This window comes from Octopus bimaculoides, chromosome 5 (assembly GCF_046866305.1).
Source record: "Octopus bimaculoides isolate indiv1 chromosome 5, ASM4686630v1, whole genome shotgun sequence".
In the NCBI taxonomy this organism is placed as follows: domain Eukaryota; kingdom Metazoa; phylum Mollusca; class Cephalopoda; order Octopoda; family Octopodidae; genus Octopus; species Octopus bimaculoides.
In genome coordinates, this window is record NC_142932.1 from 24,682,347 (window position 1) to 24,704,846 (window position 22,500).

The window sequence follows — 22,500 nt, forward strand, 5'->3', positions numbered from 1 at the left end:
ACTGCCCTGAAATATCTTAAAGTGTATGAAAAGGTTACAAAAGAAATTTCACAGTTGTACTTGTCTGGGGTCGATGTAATCGACTTAATCCCTTTGTCTGTCCTTGTTTGTCCCCTCTATGTTTAGCCCCTTGTGGGCAATAAAGAAATAAGATTGTATGCTGAAGCTTAAGCAATTACAGTATGGAAGACTCATTTTAGCTATTCAAAAACCCAAATAAACTGTTAAATTCATTTTATTATTTGGTGTCAAAATTTCCATCACATTATCTGAGACCCGGTCCACAGTAACTGAGTTTCTGTGTGTTTGAAAGGTTAAAATGACTCTGCTATGCTGTTACTGCAAAAGAAGAAATAGTTCCAGAAAAAAATCGTTGCCTGGGTTTTGATATATTTTTATATCAGCATGGTAAAAAGATATCTAAGTTTATATTAAAAAAAAATACAAAACCAAACACAAAGTTTATTGAGTTAATTTACTGCATACTAAATACTTAATATATACTACCTGTATGTACCTAGGTTAGGAATGCTGCACTATTTTAGATAGCTTTGTTGCAACAAACTTGAATCCAGATGATGAAATTCAAATTGTCATTCTCAACACATATTTATTCTCTGAAGTCATGCTTCCATGTAGGCTAATTTGTTTTAGGTATCTCAATTCTTATACATTAAAATTTTTCTGATCATATATACACATACACATGTATGTGTATGTGTGCATGAATTTGTATATATTTGCTGTACTGATTTCTGTGTACAGTTCCTTTTAAAGAAACAGCTGTAAGCTAATGAAAGTGATTATGTAATTCCTGTTCTTTCGTCATTTTAGATTTAATTAATATTTTGCTCATACATATACATATGTGTATTTGTATATGTGTTGAATATGTGCATATACACACACACATGTATGTATATGCACCAGTATATATAGACATACATGTACATACATAGATGCATGCAAACACATACTTCCATTAACATTTAGCCTTATTCAGTCTCCTGCTTTTACAGAAAATTCAATAAAGTTTTCAGATATTCTACACTGAAGAAAACAAGATCTACTTAATTCTGGAACTCCATTCAAAACTGCCACAAGAATTCTATGTTGTTGAGCTTGTAGTCATTATCATTGGCATCATTATCATCACCACCTTCATGAACTTAGTAAAACAGCGGTGAATTGGCAGAAATAGCATTTAGTTTTACTCTACTCTGTGAATTTAAAACTGATGAAGATTAGCTTTATCACCTTTATCCTTCGAAGATTTATAAAGTAATCCCTAGGAGCAGTTGATTTAGTCCAACTGTTCTCACCCCTTTAAACAACAGACCTTGCATCCAAGCAAGAAATCCTCTTTATTACTTGAGGTTTTAAAAATTATAAACTTGAAGCTACATGGCATCTTGTTCTGTATATAATTGTATAAAAATCCTATCAGTCAATGTCCCCTTTCACTCCTTCAAAGTCAATAAACAAGCCAATGAGAAAGCTTCTACGTAGCCATTTTGACTGATAGAAAGAGACAAATTTCCATCAAATTATAAGCACACTTCAGTATAGCTAATACCTTTCATCATATCGCTGCTGAATCAGAGATGACCTTCAATAACAATAAAATAAGTATCAGTAACACATTTGGATGATTTAAATAATTTAAGCACCTCTCTAGAACAACTGATTTTGTGCTTCAAAAATTAATAATAATAATAATAATAATAATAATAATAATAATAATAATCCTTTCTACTATAAGCACAAGGCCTGGAATTTGTGGGGAGGGGGTTAGTCGATTACATCGACTCCAGTGTTTCACTGGTACTTAATATATCAACCCTGAAAGGATGAAAGGCAAAGTTGACCTCTGTGGAACATAATAGTTAAACCTTACAATTTAACTGGATTTTCAATTACATTACACAACATGGTAATTGATTAGATTGTAAACTGATAGCTGATTCTGAATGAGGTGCTTTCTGTGAAAGCTGCATGACTCACTGGATTCATATTTTACACTACCCTTTTGTGTGTGTGTGTGTGTGTGTGTGTGTGTGTGTGTGTGTGTGTGTGTGTGTGTGTGTGTGTGTGTACGTGCATGCATGCAAATGCATTTAATCTTTCTTGTCTATGCTAGCATGGATGAACAGGGATTTATTTGACACAGGATTTTATACTTCCTGTCACCAACTTTTATCTGGTTTTCAAGGGATATTTTTCATTCTACAGGCCCTAAAAATCACATATCAACCAGTTATAATATTAATGAAATTTATAAACACTACATTGTTTTGCTCAGAAAGTGACACATCAAACTGAGAAATATCAGCATTTAAGCATTTCCGCACACACAAGTATGCATACATAAACAGCAAGCATCTATAGTCTTTGTTTAACAAATTCACTCATATGTGTGTCAGTATGTATGTGTGTGTGCATTCATATATTCCGTCACATATTTTCTGAGTATATGACTATGAGTATGTCGAAGTATCATCATCATTATCATCATTGTTTAATGTCCGCCTTTTATGTGTATATATATTTTATCAATCTGTATTTCTGTGCCAGTGGCACGTAAAAGCACCCACTACACTCTCAGAGTGGTTGGCGTTAGGACGGGCATCCAGCTGTAGAAACTCTGCCAGATCAGATTGGAGCCTAGTGCAGCCTTCTGGCTTCCCAGTCCTCAGTCAAATCGTCCAACCCATGCTAGCATGGAAAGCAGACGTTAAACGATGATGATGATGATGGTGTGTGTATTTGTTCTTTGATTGAACACATGTGTTTATATTGCTAAATTTTAAATTTCATTGGGGATTTTTCACTTACACCAGTCCTCTTTACTTAACTTAAAATTTATTGATTATCACATCACTTTGCAAAAATATTTTTGATTGCAGGTTTCAGAAAAAAATAAATAACATTGTCATGAATTTTAAGTTATTTCGGTTAAGTGCAATACACTTTCAAAAATTGAGTCACTTATGCTAATTTACAACCAATTAATGTGTGTGTGTGTGCATGATTGCATACACGCACACAAACATACTCTTATGTACTGAGTTCAATTCTTTCTATTTGTTCCCTCGTATCTGTCCTGTATTTCTTAATTGATGAACTCTATCTACTAACTCAAATCTGCAATCCAGGATGGAAAAATTTCACATCCTATGTTCAATGAAAAATATACCAATCTCATCAAAGAATGTATATATGACAAAGCTTATTGAAATAAACAAAACAACTTATTAAACGCATGTTTGTAAAGTATACTTTTGCAACAGGGGCTCACAAATAATAATCCAACAAGCAATCTGTATTCAAAATCAGAAAATATCACTTTAAATTAAAACACTAAAAGCCTTTGAATACAACTTTCTGAACATGATAAAGAAAGTGAAGTTCATAAATTATTCCAACAACTTCCAATACACTTCAATGAATGACTTGAAGTATTTCCATAACTCTTTTAAACTGATACCTACTTCAGATAAGGTGAAAAATATGAAACTGTGAAAAATTAGTATGAACAACACCTTTCTAATAATATTACAAAGATTAAAAGAAAAGTAATCCAAACACATACAACTATATTAAGAAGGAAGCTAAACAGTTGGCTTCAGCCTGTAAGTTAGATGATAGAATTGAATGTTTAGCTGCAAAAAACTATAAATAAACCTAATTTCTTATCTGACCCTAAACGCAGGTTTACTAATCCTACATGAGCAAAAAAGTTGTATTATTACCAAGGTCATATTTGATGCAATTAATGATAGAATTATGCAATCTACTAACTATTATCCCTGGTAAGACAGGTTCTTCAGTAAATTCAGATAGTTTGACATCATTGATTTTATACTTATCACTGAAATGAAAGCTTTTAATGAAGGTCTTTCAAATCAGCTGCATAGATTTGGACATGGATGCCAGTGTGCCTGCTAGAAAATCTCTTCTATCTTTTGATAATTCTTTCTGGATAAAGTATAATGGCTTAGAACTTTCCAATGTTTCTATGGGTGGTTTTGGTAAGAGCTGAAATTTGCAATCTAATAGGATTACCTATTTTATACGATCTTCCATCCAAATTTGATTTTATAGAATTAGGATTATTCAGTGATGATGGTCTGAGAATGACCAACAATTACATAGACTTAAAAAGTTACAGCTGTAAAGATAATTTCACCTATTCATTAGCCAAGATTAACAGGAAGAATTTAGATTTCTGCTCCATACATAATTTCTACTCTCAATGCAATTGCCTTAATATGAATACTTGCTCTCTGAATGGAAAATGCATTTAAAATATATGTTGTATGCTGCCCGGTAAGGTTTCCACTTATAACAGTAACATAAAGTGCTACATACGCCTTACTGATAACACTTTTCAACACATACACATACGTGAAGATACAGAACTGCAGCAATATCACTGAGATGCACCTGGATTTTAAAACATAACAGTATCACCAATTACATACTTGTACATCAATAGCCAAGAGTGCCCCCTTTGCATATCCAATCAATTCAATATCCTAACATAGCTTGGTTAAATTCTAAATTGGAGATGATTCCTTCATGATCTCACCAAAGCAAATTCAGCCCACAATTTTTCAATTACCCACTACTGCATAAACTATAAACTGTGTAATATGCATGTGTGCATGCACACACACTGACGCACACATATATATGTATGCACAAATTTGAATATATGTGTGAGTATTTTTTTTTTTTTGAAATAGTGAAGCTGAAGGCAGATAAAACTATAAATTACAGCTGGTAAATATTGGGCTAAAAAAACTTATGGAAAGAAAAAGTTGAAGGTTGCCAGTGGGACAAGAACCAACATATTTTGTAAACATGACAGATATTCTATCATTGGACAGAAGCAATCCTTTAAATTTCCCTATCCATATTAGAAACTTTATTCTTACCAGCAAAAATTGTACGTTGCTGACATCTTAAGAATTTATAAACTGCTAGAAAATGAGAAATAATTCCTTTTTGGAAGCATAAAACTCAAAAAGATAAAGCTACAAATAATAGTCTGTAGAAATCAGCTTAAAGAAACCCCTTTCAATAGAAAAAGTCAAAGACAGCCTTGATACACACACACGCATGCACACACACACACACACACACACACACACACACATATACAGCCACTTTGTGCTGAGGTAAACTTTGACAGACATAGACAAGTTAAATTATTTTTTAAAAATATATCAGTCAAAGTATAAAAGTCAATAACCAACTAAAACCCTTAAACATTCTACTATGGCCACAACCCCAATACTAAAAGCAGTGAAACAATAAAAGAATAACTCAGCTTATTACTAATATGTGGAGGCGCAATGGCCCACTGGTTAGGGCAGCGGACTCGCGGTCATAGGATCGCGGTTTCGATTCCCAGACCGGGCATTGTGAGTGTTTATTGAGCGAAAACACCTAAAGCTCCGCGAGGCTCCGGCAGGGGATGGTGGCGAACCCTGCTGTACTCTTCTACCACAACTTTCTCTCACTCTTTCTTCCTGTTTCTGTTGTGCCTGTAATTCAAAGGGTCAGCCTTATCACACTGTGTCACGCTGAATATCCCCGAGAACCATGTTAAGGGTACACGTGTCTGTGGAGTGCTCAGCCACTTGTACATTAATTTCACGAGCAGGCTGTTCCGTTGATCGGATCAACTGGGACCCTCGACGTCGTTAAGCGACGGAGTGCCAACATATTACTAATATACTAGAATTTTCTAGAAAATCTCTTCATAAACAATTTTCCAGTTAGCCACCTAAAATCCAATAAAAATAAAAAAAACTTCGAAAGTTTTAACATCTAACATCTAGAATCTAAAGGAATCATTTCATACACCAACATCATCACCTTCTGGTATAAACAGATCAATGAATGAAAAGTGGTCACTAGATCTACCAAAAATTGCAACCATATCTCCTTCAAATCACATGCTACTGTCTCAAAAAAGGTGTAGAGGTATCAGATAATGCAATTTTAGACACCTTTAAGACCAAAAATAAAAGAATGGTCAAGACTGGAATATGTTTAACCATAAGTCTTAATGAACAAGCATGATCTGTTCATTAAGACAATTTAACAACAACAATTAATATAAACAGGAAAGCGAGTAAAAACAGCACAATCTTTAAAGCCAAAAAATGCCAAATTATCGTATTTCTTATTAGATCATCTTACAGTAGTTGACTATTATTACTGTGGCAGGTTCAGTAAGCATTGGATAAAATACATCATCATCATCATCGTTTAACGTCTGCTTTCCATGCTAGCATGGGTTGGACGATTTGACTGAGGACTGGTGTAACCGGATGGCAACACCAGGCTCCAATTTGATGTGGCAGAGTTTCTACAGCTGGATGCCCTTCCTAACGCCAACCACTCAGAGAATGTAGTGGGTGCTTTTACGTGTCACCTGCACAAAGGCCAGTCAGGTGGTACTGGCAACGGCCATGCTCAAAATGGTGTATTTTATTTGCCACCTGCACAAGAGCCAGTCCAGGGGCACTGGCAACGATCTCGCTTGAAAATCCTACGAAGGCCAGTCAGGTGGTACTGGCAACGGCCATGCTCAAAATAGTGTATTCTATGTGCTACCCGCACAAGAGCCAGTCCAGGGGCACTGGCACGATCTCGCTCGAAAATCCTTACACTAGTATTTTGTATCATCACATTAATATTTCACTGAGATCTACTTTGCTTTTTATTATGTCAGTTGCTAAAACAAATAACAGTATTATACATAAATATGGTCCTCATTTAAAAATGTGCACCCTTGTATCAATACAAGAAATTATTATTATAGCTAATATTAATTTTTTTAGAAATAAGCACAAGGCCTCAATTTAAGGAAAACGAAAGTCAACATTTTAACTCTAGTGCTTGACTTGTACTTTATTTTACTGACCCAGGAGGATAGATGGTAAACTAGACCTCAGGATTTGCATTTAGAATGAAAATGGCCAAAACAAAATAGCACAAGAAATGTTATCTGATGCTATAACAATTCTGCCAGTCCAAAACCATTATTATTGTTAATATTAATGTTATTACAAATAATATTTATTTAGTAGTGCTAGTTGAAGAATCTAAGCTCTGAAACTTTCCAAATCTTTTCACATTTAACAATGAACTTCCTAAGAAAAGGTGAATATAGACATTTTCTTAAACATACTCATCAGCAAAACACTTTTGAGGCTTAAATATATTGATAGAAAAATCACAATGCATAAGGAATGTGGTGTATATAGAAAACCTCACAATTTCAGAATTTTAAGATTTCTTTTCATCATCATTTTATATTGTTGTTTCTTACTGTCAAGGTTTTATATTTTCTTTACGTTTTTTTTTTTTTTTTTTTTTAAATATTGCAGAAATCTTATGGTCTGAAATGGTGCTCATAGAAGTGAAATAAAGTATTACTGATTATTGTATATACATAAGATTCGTGAAATATTAGCAAAATGGTAACCATTAGGAGAATATACACCACACAACAAAAATTCCAGCTAGTTTAGTTCAATTGTTAGGATGCTTGCCAGCTAAGCAAGGGGTAGGGGAAGAGGAGAGAAAGAAAGGAGGGGGAGATTAGATAGTTCTTTTCTTGTTAATAGAGATAACTTTATCAATAACCAAAACAATTAACACTTACTGGGTAATTAATTTAGCTATATGCCAACAAATGTGCTTCTTTATAGTAGCATGATCTGCTAGAAATAATAGTCAATTTCCCTTAAACCTCTACTATCTTTAAAAAAAAACACATTGAATAATGTAGTCAGAGCACAATATTTGAGAGAGAGAGAGAGAGAGAGAGAGAGAGAGAGAGAGAGGGAGAGAGAGAGAGAGAGAGAGAGAGAGAGAGAGAGGGAGAGAGAGAGAGAGAGAGAGAGAGAGAGAGAGAGGGAGAGAGAGAGAGAGAGAGAGAGAGAGAGAGAGAGATCTGTGCAGACCTGGTGCTCAAAAACAACATTTAATTAACTATAAAGATATAAATATACAACTTCAGGCTCTTGAAAGACTCGGTAATTGTACAGTGCTTCAAAATCTTCAGTAATGAACTCTACCTTTCTATAGTACCTATTAGCAATGAAATAATGCTAAATGAGAGCATTCAGTGCTGCATGCCACTGCTATGGATGCAATCTAATGACAATAGGGTTACAAACTGTCACCCTTTCAACTTCTAAATCATTATTAAATGGCTTGTGCACCTATGTGTCTCTTGAGACTATATGTTTTATGATATATATTTTATGGTGATAATTTAGTAACAACTAATCCTGTATCTATCATACATAAATGCTGTCCAGGCTTCATTCTATACTCAAGCCACTTGGAAAGGTGATGTCTGTTCATATGTAGATTTTACTCTTCCCAACATTTTTCACATGAATATCTCATCTAAATACATATGCTTCCTTTAATTTTCTCTGATCTCCTCCAATCACCAATAACTATCTAATCACTTCCTGCATCAAAGATATATTCCTCATTCCAACATTCCTGCCAAGTCAACATTCTTAATGACTTTAATGTTTACAACTATTCGTGGAGTATACTTATTCCATACAGATGCAACCTGTGTAGAAAGCAAATCTTTTCTAATCCTCAGTATCAACTAAATTTCATACACCAAACATATTACTATCATTCCCTTTGATCTCTCTCGCTTCCAAACTCAGCATCTTCAAAACCATCACAGACTCTTGTAACTGGTGCACATTCTTAACTCATGATATTTAAAATTATTTGACTCATAAGAGCTCTACCAATTCAGGGCTATCTAATACACGAGCTTCTCTCCTGATTCTTCTAAGAAAGTTAGGTGAGTGAACGAAACCATTCTTTTAGGTATATCTTTCTATATTCCACACATAACCAAAACTCACTCCCAAGTAATTCACTCATTATTACACTGCAGCAGTCCAGGGACAGATCACAATCTACAACACTTGGAGCTATAGGTAAATTATAATTTCATAATGCTACATAATTAAATGACATCACTCTTTCTGCAAAAAAAATATAATAAACTTGCCTGTCAGTTGTAGATTCTACTTTATACTAAGCATTGCAATTTAATGAAATTACTTTCAATGATATAGGTGCATGCTATAAACAATAGTGGATTTGCCAATCAAACATAACAATTTTCTTTCCACAAGAAATAAGTGTATTTTAGTGTCACACCATGTAAGTGTCAGGAAGAGATGAACTCTACAATCAACAATCTAGCACCAAAAAAAAACTAGATTACTTGTAATTCTAAAGAGGAAGAGCAGAAGGAGAGTGAAGTTATGAAAATGTGTTATTATGTACTATGAATTCAAATGTTTACTTTCACTCAAGAAATAATAAAAGCAATAAATGTACATACACACACACACACATATATATATTATAATACATTACGTTATATTATATATATGGAGATAGCTCTCTGGATATGTATATATAAAGAGCACAGCAGATATATATAAAATGTGTACCTCATGCCAGGAAAAGTCATGAAATAAGTAATTTTTTTAATAACTTTTACCATTAACATTATTAGTACTATCATTATCATTATTATTATAATTATTAAGACAGTAAGCTAGCAGAATCATTAGCACACCAGACAAAATGCTTCGTAGTATTTCTTCTGATTTCACATTCTGCGTTCAAATTCTGCCAAGGTCGTCTTTGTCTTTCATTCTTTCAGGGTCAATAAGATAGGTACCATTTGAGTATTAGGGTTGATTAGAAAAACTAACAGCATGCTTTTAAACCAAACAGGAATAAATTCTCAAAGACCTTCTGTTTCACTAAATTATGTTCAGGATATTTTTTTAAATGTTAACTACTTGCATCTAATAAGACATTAAAAGGTGCACAAGTGAGAAAAGAAATGGATATGATGCACAATCATATTGTTTGTGCAGTTATATTTTATTTTTAGTCCTTTTCATATATATATATATATATATATATATATATATATATATATATATATATATATATGTATGAACATATATCATTTTTAAAAAAAGCAAAATATGACAAAAGAAACAACAGGATTAAGAGTGCTGTTATAATATTTCTTCATTCTTTCAGTTTCAGTCAGTGCCAAATTGCATCTAAGTAAAGTGAAAGAGAGCATATGAAGAGTTCGATTCCTATAATTCACAACCATGGTAACATTTGAGATGGACCATAAAACTGGAATGTGTAAAGAACAATGCATCATCAAACTTACCTGTCTTGGGAGCTGTTAATAGAAATAGGTAGAAAAGAACCATAGTCTCTCATTTTCTAAATATTTTTTAATGAGTAATGCTACATACCTAATTACTTTATTTTGTCTCAAATACTTTAATATTAAGGTGTTTAATTTAATTATTAGCCTTTATCATTGTGCCTACTGAATTATAATACCTAAGAGGTTAAGGTATGGACTATGACTACATGGAATTAAGCTCAAATCTACATATATTCCTTAGGTAGAGTAAATACTTCTTGCATCAGTCAGTCTGGATGACTAATAGGTACCTCTTTTACTTCTTTATTAAGTGATTAAGAAAGAAAAAAAATAACAAGTAAAAGAAATACTAATAAATCACTCCAACAAATATAAAATTTGCAAAAACTTTCCATCTATGCTATGAAGAGCATATGGATGACAAAGTGAACAAAATGAAAATTAAATAAAAGGCATACATACTTTCAATGAGCAGTTTTGTACCAATAACAATACTAGTGATTTGGTTTGTTGCTACACATTCATAATCGCCATGGTCTGCTTTTTCAAGAAGATAGATGGTCAGGTTTCCTTTATTTTGAGAAGCTCGACTTTCCCAATCAATTTCACCATCAACCTAGAAAATGAGTCGATTAATTAATAATAACCTTGTAATAACCTGAGACATACATTTGGCTACAGTGGCCCAAAGGTTCTTTACTTAGTCACTAAAATATGTGTTGCTTCAGGGATATCATAAAAGTATACTTGAATTGATGAATACAGCTAAAAATAGATACTCTTCCTAATTCTTGATTGATGTTTCCAAGTTGTTCAGGTGGAAACAGATCTAGCTAACATGAACCATTTGATGGGTGTGCCAATATTTACAGCAATATTAGAACCTTGAATTTTGCATTAACATCTAATAGACATATGTAACTGAACATACTTATTGATATTGTCCAAATGTTTCAAATTTCCCATGATTAGTGATGAGATTTTTCCTAAGCCTATAAGGGGTGCTGACTCCATATTTGCAATCAATGAGTCCCGATGATGATGGAACAAGATGTTAAATTGCATGAATATACAATGTTTGCAACATAAATCAACAAATCACAAATATACCATATATTTCTCCACTTAAAAATATGATTAGTTAGGAGAGCTATACAAATAGAATCATCTACAATATCAAGATTTCACGGATTGTTCTATATTAGTGTATTTAGATGCACTTGGCAAATATTAATTAACCTAAAGCAGTGTGTTTCATAGGAAGGGTGATACTTTTATTGATATAGTGATGATGGGTGCACTGATATTTATGAGTTTGAGAGCTGCTGATCTGAGGCATTGGTTTTGTAATCTTTCCTAGTCTGATGAAGTCAGATTAGTAGATGTTCAGCTCAAACATCTTCAGCTTAATGCCTGCAGAAAAGCCACAGGCAATAAGGGAATTCCAGAGGGTTACAGTTCAGAGGAAAAAGGATTGAGCAATGTATTTACGACAAGATTTGGGAAGGAAAACAAAACAGAAATGATAAGATGAAATGCAGGTGAAGCGGGTGAGCTTGGATGGAGGTAATAGATTGATTGCACATTCAGAGGACCAGAAACCGTTGTAATTATCATTGTTCTTGTAAAAGTGATAGAAGGAGATGTCACATTAATTAATCAGTGGTTGTAATGACTAATGGTAATATTTTTAATGCATACTAGGACGCGTGCGCGCGTGTGTGTGTGTGTGTGTGTATGATAGTGACACTATCTCAAATGCATGAACAGTACTCCAATATGCAAAGTACAAGCAACTAGTCATTTGTAACCATATTAACAACTAATATATGAAATAAAAGCTTTTAGAAAAGAGTTTTAGATATGCTGTATAAACTAGAATGTTACCTGTTATAAGACAGCTAACTTTGGAAATATACTTTTGCCTCTATGTGTAATATCAGGAAATATGGCATACATACAATAATTTAACTTTTTTTCAAAGTTTTTGGGACTAATACTAAATAATGACATGAAAACTAATTTTCAAAACAAAAATAATTCTTACCATAAAATAAATTTGACAAAACAAATTTCTCTTTTACAAAATTCTTCCTATAACTATAATGCCATTTACTCTCTCTCATCATCCTCTGTCCCTAAGACTCTTTCTCTCTCTCTCCCTATGTAGAGCATCCCTTTATACATTTCCTGCCACCAAGCCTCGTATGTGCACTCATCCTGTACCTTTTATGTTAAGTCTCTCTGTATATCTCTTTTACTTTCCACACTCTCTCTGTATGATGTAAGCATGACTGGCGATATCAACAGACCAACATTTATATCAGCTATTATTAGATAATTATATAGAGATATGAATTAGACATTTTAATATATTTGAAAAGCAACATCTATTTACAAGCAATAAAAAATATTTTCTTAAAAATATACACACACGAATATGTACACGTAAATAACATTCATACATAATTTTTTTTTGTGGTGAAGCCATTGTAACCATTACACTAAACAAATGATGTTGTATTTACATTTGCTGCATTATTTTGTAATGATAATAATAATATGTACATATTAACTATCAAAGTCTTTTGTTACATATTTATTGTCTAGATCAGACGCTACTTAACTGTATCAGTTAAAATTAATTAACAAGAAACAATTCTAAACTTTAAATACGGGAGTATATTGTTATACTTCAACTAAACTTGGAAAAGAGCTGGTGTAATGATAATAGGTGAAGAGCATGGAACAATAAAGATAGATTTGATAAGGCAATATCTGTGGACCCTACAAAATCCAACCTAAATATTAAATCCATCAAATTGATTTTTCTACAAATTCACTGCTTTTGATTGAAATATTGCACTATTTATCTAAAAAAATATTTATCAAGTAAGTTATGTGGAGGGAGCTTATGCAAATATCGCAAAAATGCTTGAAGAACATTAATCTTGCTGTATATATTACATCAACACACACACAAAAAACCCCCACCCATTTCTCATTCAAAAGGGGGAGATAATTTCAAGAGCTTAATTTCAGAGAAAATCTAATCTCATCTTCATGCTTAGGGTATATATATATATATATATATATATATATATATATATATATATATATATATATATACACACACACACATGAGTAAGAGGACAAACGAAATAGGTACACAACACATTTAGTAGGAGTTACATGTATTAGTCTGATTCGGTTCTGTGCTACTGCAGGTTCTTAATGGGAGCCCGACTTCTTCAGGCTTTTGGAATGTTGAAAGAAGTTGGTTTGAAGGAGTCAGGCCCCTGTTAGAGGCCTGCAAAACTTGAAGTAGCATTGAACTGAATCAAACTGTTTTAAATAATATATATATATATATATATATATATATTGCGTACACGAGTAAATGCTTTCAGGAATATTTGATGATCCATTAACTTGGCTGATGAGATGAGTATATGTTGCCTTTGCACTACATTGATTTAAAACATTTTCTGACACCTCTACTAGTGAGAAGCAGCATTATGATTACCAAGAAATATCTAGATAGCAATAATGCTGCTTCTCCCTACAAGAAATGTTTGGTAACAATAGATGCTATTCTGTCATTGACTCATCAAGAGAACTTGCAAAACAAGGGATAACTATGGCTATCTTACCTGAGCTTTTAAGTATTACATTTTATGCATAGTTGCAGACAATTTTTTCTGTGTTCAGCCTCAGGCAAGTGTCTGTGTTTGCATTTATATATATATATATATGCACGTACAAGTAAATGTGTATATCAGTCTTTTACTTTCACCCCTCCCTCATCTTTACTACAAAAGGGGTAAGTAATAGCTGGAAATGTTATCTGTAATATGTAATTTTTATTGGAATGTAATGTACAGTATTTATAAAATATTACAATTAGGAAACATGATTTTCTTTAAGGCAAAGGTTTCATATAGTTATAAGATATACAAACCTTCCGCCATGTGATTTCTGGTTTTGGTGTTCCTTCAGCATCACATGGTATAGTTATTGAGTTGCCTGCCACCGACTGGTATATCGGCTTTGGACGGATTGTGAAGTATGGTGGATCTAGAAGGGTAGAATTCAATGGAAATAAAAGCAGGTATATGTTAATCGGAACAGGTTAATAGGAAGAAGAAAAAAAAAAGGGAGGAAAAAAAACGGCCATCACCATTCCAGCAAAGCACATTCTTGTGTGTGTTTACCTGCCTGTTTATTCATGTTATTATGCACAATGTGTAACCTTTTGATTTGATTTTCTTTTTAAAGAATTGTTACAATAAAAATCCTTTATATAGAATCATGCAGCAGCTTTGATAAATTTAAAGAGGTGATAGTGACCTAGAAGGGAAAAAGAAAAACAATGGAAGGAATGAAATAAGAGAGGAAAATTGAAATGAGGGTAATGGAGAGAATTCTGAAATTCTGGAGAAAGAAAAATTATGCAAAACCATCTGAAAATCTTTGATGAGATATATATTTGTTTAACGAAGTAGCTACAGTAGGAAGAAAGGGTGGAAACTTAGATTGGAAATGAAACTTGGTTCCTATGAATATGTATCAAATATGTCTTAATAAGTCGGTATATATATACATGCAAATGTTCTTCTGTGAGAGAAATACTTAGACCATGTATATATATATATAGATATGGCAGATCCATGTACATCACCTAAGTACACAGAAAATTGTGTTAATATTTTTAAGACACTTTCTCGTTATCTTTAGGTGACTATTAACAGTGTATACATGAATTTTTACATTACTCACATTTATGCGATGTTTCATTTGTATGTGTTTATATGTACATAAATATATACAAATATATATATATATATATGATTTATCACATGTTTATAGTGATTTGTTGAATACAGCAGAATGCATTTGCTTATTTAAAAAAAAAAAACTTTTGTAGCTAGGTACTGCATGGTTGTAGCCATTTAAAGACTTTTCACATTAATAAATCTGCCCACAGATTGTTGGAGCAAATTTTATTAGCAATGTATCATTCCCAATATCAACTACTTGAAAAGTACTCTTCCTTATCTAGGAAGGCATCTTGGCTGTCACAGATATTAAAAGAATTTTATATTTAACATCCATGCTAGAACACAGAGACTTGCCTCCAAAACATGCAGGAACAGGAACACTTACACAAACACGCACACATACATGTGTGTGTATGTGTGTGTGTGCGTGCATGTGTGTGTGTGTTAAAATGATGACATGTTAAAGCTAACTTAATAACAACTAGACATTTACTGTTGGTGTGCATCTATACTGATAGTAGTGTTAAATCAATTGCACAGATCAAGCAGACTGTGACCCCAAGTTTTGCCTGTCTGCTTGTTCAGCCACTGAGGGAGGAAATCTTCATCAAAAAGAAGTGAGGGGATAATGAGTTATATTATTTGGTAAGAATTTCAAATGAGCTAAGTCAATGAAGTGTTTAAAGGGCAAGAAGCAGATTAAGCAGATCAGTCAGTGTTGGTTAAAGACAAGGTTAGGTTGGATTAGAGGATGGACATTAAAGAAATAAAAGGGCTGAGGTTTATTGGATAGATTTTGCTACAATATCAACACTGAAAAAATAGTTTAGGTGGTTCTGGGTATTCTGTACATGGGCTGACTTTTGCAATGTTTTTAATATAAAAAAGGGTCATATGGAGTTTATGGGAAGAAAAATATTTAATTTTCAAATGTGTGTGTGTGTGTGTGTGTGTATATGTGTAAACCAGTTTTTAATATCAATGTGCCTATATATAGCTACAGAAAGGAAAAAAACCTACTACAAGGATAATAAGGCATGGTTAGGTGCAGACATGTTATGTGGTTAACAAGACTGAGTCTCAACCATGTAGCTTCAGGTTCAGTTCCACTACGAAAAAAAAAAACATTCATAAAAAGAACAAGTCTACTTATTTGAGAAAAATACAAGACATAAACCTAGAAAAAACAATTACAGACTGAAAAAAATAAATTTCCATCTAGTAACATTTTTATCCAGTCATTTGAAAAGGATCTCAACATAATAAAAAAAAATCTAAAATTTAAAAAAAAAGAAAATTAGAGAATAACTTCCAAAACGACTATATAGCATTTTAATAGAAAAAAGAACTACAGTCTCTTTGCTATATTATATAAAACTCAGAATATCTATTACTTAATAGAGAATCCTACTTCCTCCAAACATATGACAATAGACTGAATGAAATTAAAACCTCTACCAGAAAGGAAGCTACTAAACTCAATATCGAAGAAAGATCCAATAAACTAACCCAGCAAGAAGCACACTTAAGTTGAAAAGGTCACATACATAAGTTCATGCATCATCCAACTACTGGATAGATAGACACTGGGAAAACTGACTCTGGAACCATAAGTAATCTATTATAGATTCTTTTATTTATAAAACTAAATAACAATCATCACTAGCACTGGAACAATTCCTTTGCCTAATGCACTGCTTTCAAAAATGTACTCAACAAATCAGAAAGACACTTTTTCAGTTTTATATATTTAACTATAACTCTTTCATCAAGAAAATACTTCCACACAAAACTATGCTAAAACAATAATACCACAGAAACAAATAGACATTGACACCATTTTCCAGCAAGAAAATCAATATAATTTTTTCAAAACACCCCTTGGGAATCATCACCTGCTGGATTCTGAACCATTTGTTGTTGGCATGGGACAGAGTTAGTGATTTGGTTAGCTTGTACATTTTATAATTAAATAAAAAATTCCTACATATTTCAAGGGGACTCTATAGAGACGATAACACATAAAAACTTTAATAAACAGAGGAAGTTCAATTCCAAAAGAAGTTAAATTCTTTGACTTATTTAGAATTAGTCTTCAAAATTACTGTAGAAAATCAACCTCAAAACAATTTTCTGCATATAAATTTAAGCCCTCAACAACTCTTCAAACCACTTATATCAAAGACCTACCAAAAAGATTCAATATATCAACAAATTTTCTAATCACATGAAGAAAATCATAAATAACCTCATCCATAGCATAACTTTCAAATCATTTGAATGTGTAGTGGCTAAATCGCTAGCCACTACACAGTCTTTATTTTCTCTCCTTGTTTCTTTCTGTAGAAGAGCGTAGGCTTGAAATGTTAAAGACTTTTTCATTTCCTGAGCGTTAAACTAATACATCTGGTTGTTGTCTACACCGCCTGTCTTAGTCTTTTGTTTTTTTGTGAATTCTCCCACTATATATAGATATAAAAACGAGTAAGCAAAGTTCCTTACATTTTCCCAATATATACAGTGTGTGTGTGTGCATGCGCACATACATGTGTGTGCATGTGCAAGTAAAGAGGAGTGTAATATCAAAAATATCAATTTCATATTCTTAGAGTCATACAATCTATTATCTAGCATGTGATCTTTGGTGTTTGATATCTATTTGCTTACTCTCCTGTCCTGATCTGTCATCACGTGTACCATAACCCATTCAATATTAGATGGGATTCAATAATGTAAATTAGTCTTTTTAAAAATCAATTAGCAGTACGCGGCAAGTAGATGTGAATAGACTACAAAAGCTCAAGGTTTAATTTAAGGGAAAACACATGGTCCACATTGGATTTTCATATAAGATTAAAATTTCTGCAATCACAATTTATGGCTAAGGGATATTAAACATTTTGACCTTAGATTAGGATTCTACGTTTGAGTATGTCAATGAGCGTGTGTGAATGTGAGTGTAAGTGTATGTATACATACACATGTGTATTTTACTTTTACTTAAAATACATGTGTACATATGTGTACACATAAACATATATATGTATATTTATATATACACACACACAATAATGTCCCAATGCCAGTAGGGGAAGGTGGACATTAAACGATGATGATGAAGATGATATATATATATATATATATATATATATACACACAAATATATGTGTATCAAAACAGGAGATTGGAAAAAATTTGGGCATTACTATTTATTCAGCATATGGCAAATAAATAATACCAAAATATTTTTTCCAATCTCCTGTTTTGATATGTAATTATTCCAGCATTTTTCAACTCTTATGCATGTCTCACACACTTATAACATCTAAATACAATTTTGGAGAACTGAGATATACAGATGTGCTTCATAAACACTATAACCCTATCTATATACATACATACATATATATGTACATATGTACGTTTGTGCTTATATATACACGCAAAAAAAAAAAAATAGAATAGAGATTGCGGGTACTAAAAAAAAGAAAAAGGGGAAGAGAGACATAGAAGAGAGAAAGAAAAGGAGAGAAAAGGACCTGAAAAAATGGGAGAAGCAAAAAAGGAAGAGAGGTGAAAGCAGAAGGAAAAAGATTATTCATCAAAACAGAAAAACAAAATGAGTAAAATCAAAAGAAAGTATAATGCAGAGGTTATTTAATGCAGATATTAACCAGTTTCAAATATACACTACAGAATGCCTGAAAAAAAAAAAAAATACAGGTTGTGCTGCAGAGAGATATTGGAGAAAAAGCACAAGGGAAACAGGACCTACACTTTTAAATTTAAACAAAATTTGTTTATATGCAACATTTCACACATAGATTATACCAACACAGCATTTTCACACACACCAAAGCAAAATTCCATGATACAAATTTCACATATATATATATATATATATATATATATATATATATATATATATATATATATATATATATATATATATATATATATATATATATATATATATATGTATATATATGTATATATATTAATATATACATAAACAAATACATATATAATTCAGTTTTGGAACAATGGATCTTGAAGCACACTTGCAGCAAGAAATAATAGCATGCACATATTAGGTTCAAAATATGCTTTACGATAGGAAAAGCCTTCAACATTTTCTGTTCAAAACAGCTTTTCTAACCCAATTTTTACATTCCGTTATTTGTGTCTTTTTGTGTGCTTTAAGATCCATTGTTCCAAAAAATAAATTATTTCACATTCTCTTGAAAGTTTGTAAATTCTTATGATGTGAACAAAATATATGTAGTTGTATGTATTATATATTAAATACATATGTTATATATGTAGTACAAACACATATAAATTACATATTAAATATATATCATATATCGTATATATATATATATATATATATATATATATATATATATATATATATATAGATATATATAAAATATCTGTATAAAATATATACCTATATATATATATATATATATATATATATATATATATAATATCTGTATAATATATATATATATATATATATATATTTCAAATTCTTAGAAAGATTCCACCAAAAATGCCTTCACCACATTTTAAACATTAAATGGGTCTTTTTTACTCTAGATACAGATATCTTTGCCTCTGTAGGCATCACTTTTTGTGTGTGCAGTCTGTGACAGATCATGCCTTTCTTTTGCTGGGCTCAAATCTCATTTGTGGACCTATGAAAAACGAACCTCCACCAACTATTCTGTCTATATGTTTATGTTTATGTCAGTCTGGCATGTTAATGTCGAATATCTTTCAAATCTGAGATGATGAAGTCTTAGACTATACACTGACATTCAACAACAAGAACATAGTCTGAATCTATTTCAATCAAAGGTTCATACCATTTTCATTTGTTTCTGTACCAACTACTATCTTAAAATCATAGATATCTCCTTATAACCCTAAGAATTACGCATAAATGCCATATCATCAACTTCTTGTAACCAAATTTTGGAAAATGTCCTTAAAGAATAACAGGTATTCTGCACAAAGTTAGTCCACCAGAAAGATTTCCAGTATAATTAGTACTAATACATTTTGAGATAAAAAAAAAACATCAAGTTTGACAATAATTTAGATATAACCATCTTTCTTTCAAAAAAAAATCTTTCTACAACACAGCAAACTGTTCACATACTATATACCACTCAAACAAACAGATGATCTCTACTCCTTTTCTTGTAATTAAACTACTCATGCACTTTTATATATTGATTGAAAGCACACAATATATATGACCAATAAGGTGGCATGCTGGCAGAATTGTTAGCATGCCAGGCAGAATGTTTAGTGGCATTTCATCAGAGTTCAAATTCCACTGAAGTTGACTTTACCTTTTATCCTTTCGGAGCCAATAAAATGAGTGCCAATAGAGTACTGGGGTCAATGTAATCGACTTACTCTCCTATCCCTGAAACTGCTGGCTTAGTGTCAAAGCTTGAAACCAATATAACATCATCAGACTAATTTTTAACCTTAACCTGATAAAGTTGGGTAGCTATGCCACTGTGGCTTTTGTCTATATAGTATTTAGAAAAAAAATTACAATGAAGTATACAACAAAACTTTAAAAATGAAGAAAAAAAAATGTTTTAATCAAAAGGCTATAAAGTGAAAAGAAATAAACTATAAAAATGCCACAAAAGAAAATCAGGAATCTCTTTGTTTACCAGTTAAAAATTCTAAAGTACATCAAAGATAAAACTAAAACACTAAACACCTAAAGCAACTTAAACGACCATTTTAAAAGAAGTAAACTCAATTAGATACATAACCTTTATTTCTGAGAATAAAGCATTGTTTGAATATGAAATTTAAGCAAATGTAACAGGAAAGATTACATTAACTGACATAAAAATTGTATTGTAAAAGATTGAAAAGTTTATCCCTACAAAATTCAATAAAGAAACATTATATCTGTAGAATATGAGTTAAACTGAAAATTCGTAATCAAAGTTTACTAACATCTTGTTCTCAGAAGCAGAACTGATTCTATGAGAATCTCTTTCATGGAATCCCTTAAACATGCTATAATTACTTTCAGGGACAGAAAACATTCATAGTAACTATAAAATTTTAAAATTTTAATGCATTGTATTATCTACAATTCATATTTAGTCATATTTACTGACTCTCACTCCAATCAATAAATAATCACTTCTGGCTTTGGCTCCATAGCTTAGGTTTCATATCCCTACTTATACGTGCATGGCTATGAAGGAAAGGGAAAAGTATGTACATACATACATACATATGCAATAGGTTTGTTCACTCAAAGCCAACAAGAACTACTCAACATCAATAACTGAGTACAGTGGGATGTGATGTCCCACAACTTCCAATGCACGATCAAAACACAAAAGGCATGAGATGATGTAATTAAACGTCATATTTGAAACATGAACCTATCATCACATATGACATACCTATCATACACTAATCCTAATAAAATTTACTTTCAAAGAACATTAAAAACAATGATAATGAATACAATGGATAATCAGCATTAAGCTTATCAAGAATCAATTTTTGTTCTTAAAATTGAAAATAAGTAAAAGTTGATAAGGTAAACAGATTATCAACTACAAAATAACTAGTATTCCTTATCAAGCTACCAACAATGGATGCATGTCTCACTAGGTTAATAATTCTAATGATAAATTGAGAATAAGAATACACAATTTACAATATAATTATCAAGCACATTGCTAACTTGCAAGGGTGAACTGAACTCCTGTGACAGAAGTCACAGTACTTTATCTTAAACAAGAATCCCTGATCATGTCAATCAATTTCTAAATCAAAACCCTTGTTCAGATGTCTTGTTCCATTGATGGCTAGTATGCAACAGTTGACCTTATATTGAACTTGTTGAGCATAGCAAAAGTATTTATCAATGCATAAAAATCTTACCGGTATACAAGGTCTCTAATGCTAATAAGAAGCTTATCTCCCTTCATTTACATGCAAGAAGTACTTTAGCTGGTGGTTGGAAATGTTATGAAAGTTTTTCAATGGCTAAGCACTGAGACATACATACCAAAGAAAGCTCGACATTGGTAGCAATTGTCTCCATTTAAGTATGAGAAATAGCTTTCTGGTGCTGTGTGCTATGGTATAATTTGGATTCAATATCAAATTCTGGGAAATAACTGTTGACTCTGTCTAATGAGGAATCATATACCAAGTATGCACAAACTTTAGATATTTGAGCTCTTTATAAAGCAAGTTCCTATAAATTATTTGTCATTACCACTTAACATGCATAAATTTATATGCAGCATAGCACCTTCAATTACTGACAAAGATGCTGGTTTCAAACTAGATAAATTTGAAAACATTTACCTCAATGATGAGAATAGAAGAGCCTAAATGACTTTTGATAGGTCATCTATCAAGTTTCCAATATTT

General features: G+C 32.0%; 1 protein-coding gene across 24 annotated transcripts in view; it reads right to left on the reverse strand.

Moving 5' to 3' along the window:
• LOC106876426 (uncharacterized) overlaps positions 1–22,500 on the reverse strand; it is a 1,215,830-nt gene that overhangs the window by 142,968 nt on the left and 1,050,362 nt on the right. For all 24 annotated transcript variants that reach the window (XM_089352111.1, XM_089352104.1, XM_089352114.1 and 21 more), the window contains 2 exons: positions 14,238–14,353; positions 10,739–10,892 (listed from right to left, as the gene is read on the reverse strand). In XM_089352111.1, coding sequence (XP_089208237.1) covers positions 10,739–10,892; positions 14,238–14,353 — 270 coding nt within the window. The remainder of the gene's footprint in view (positions 1–10,738; positions 10,893–14,237; positions 14,354–22,500) is intronic.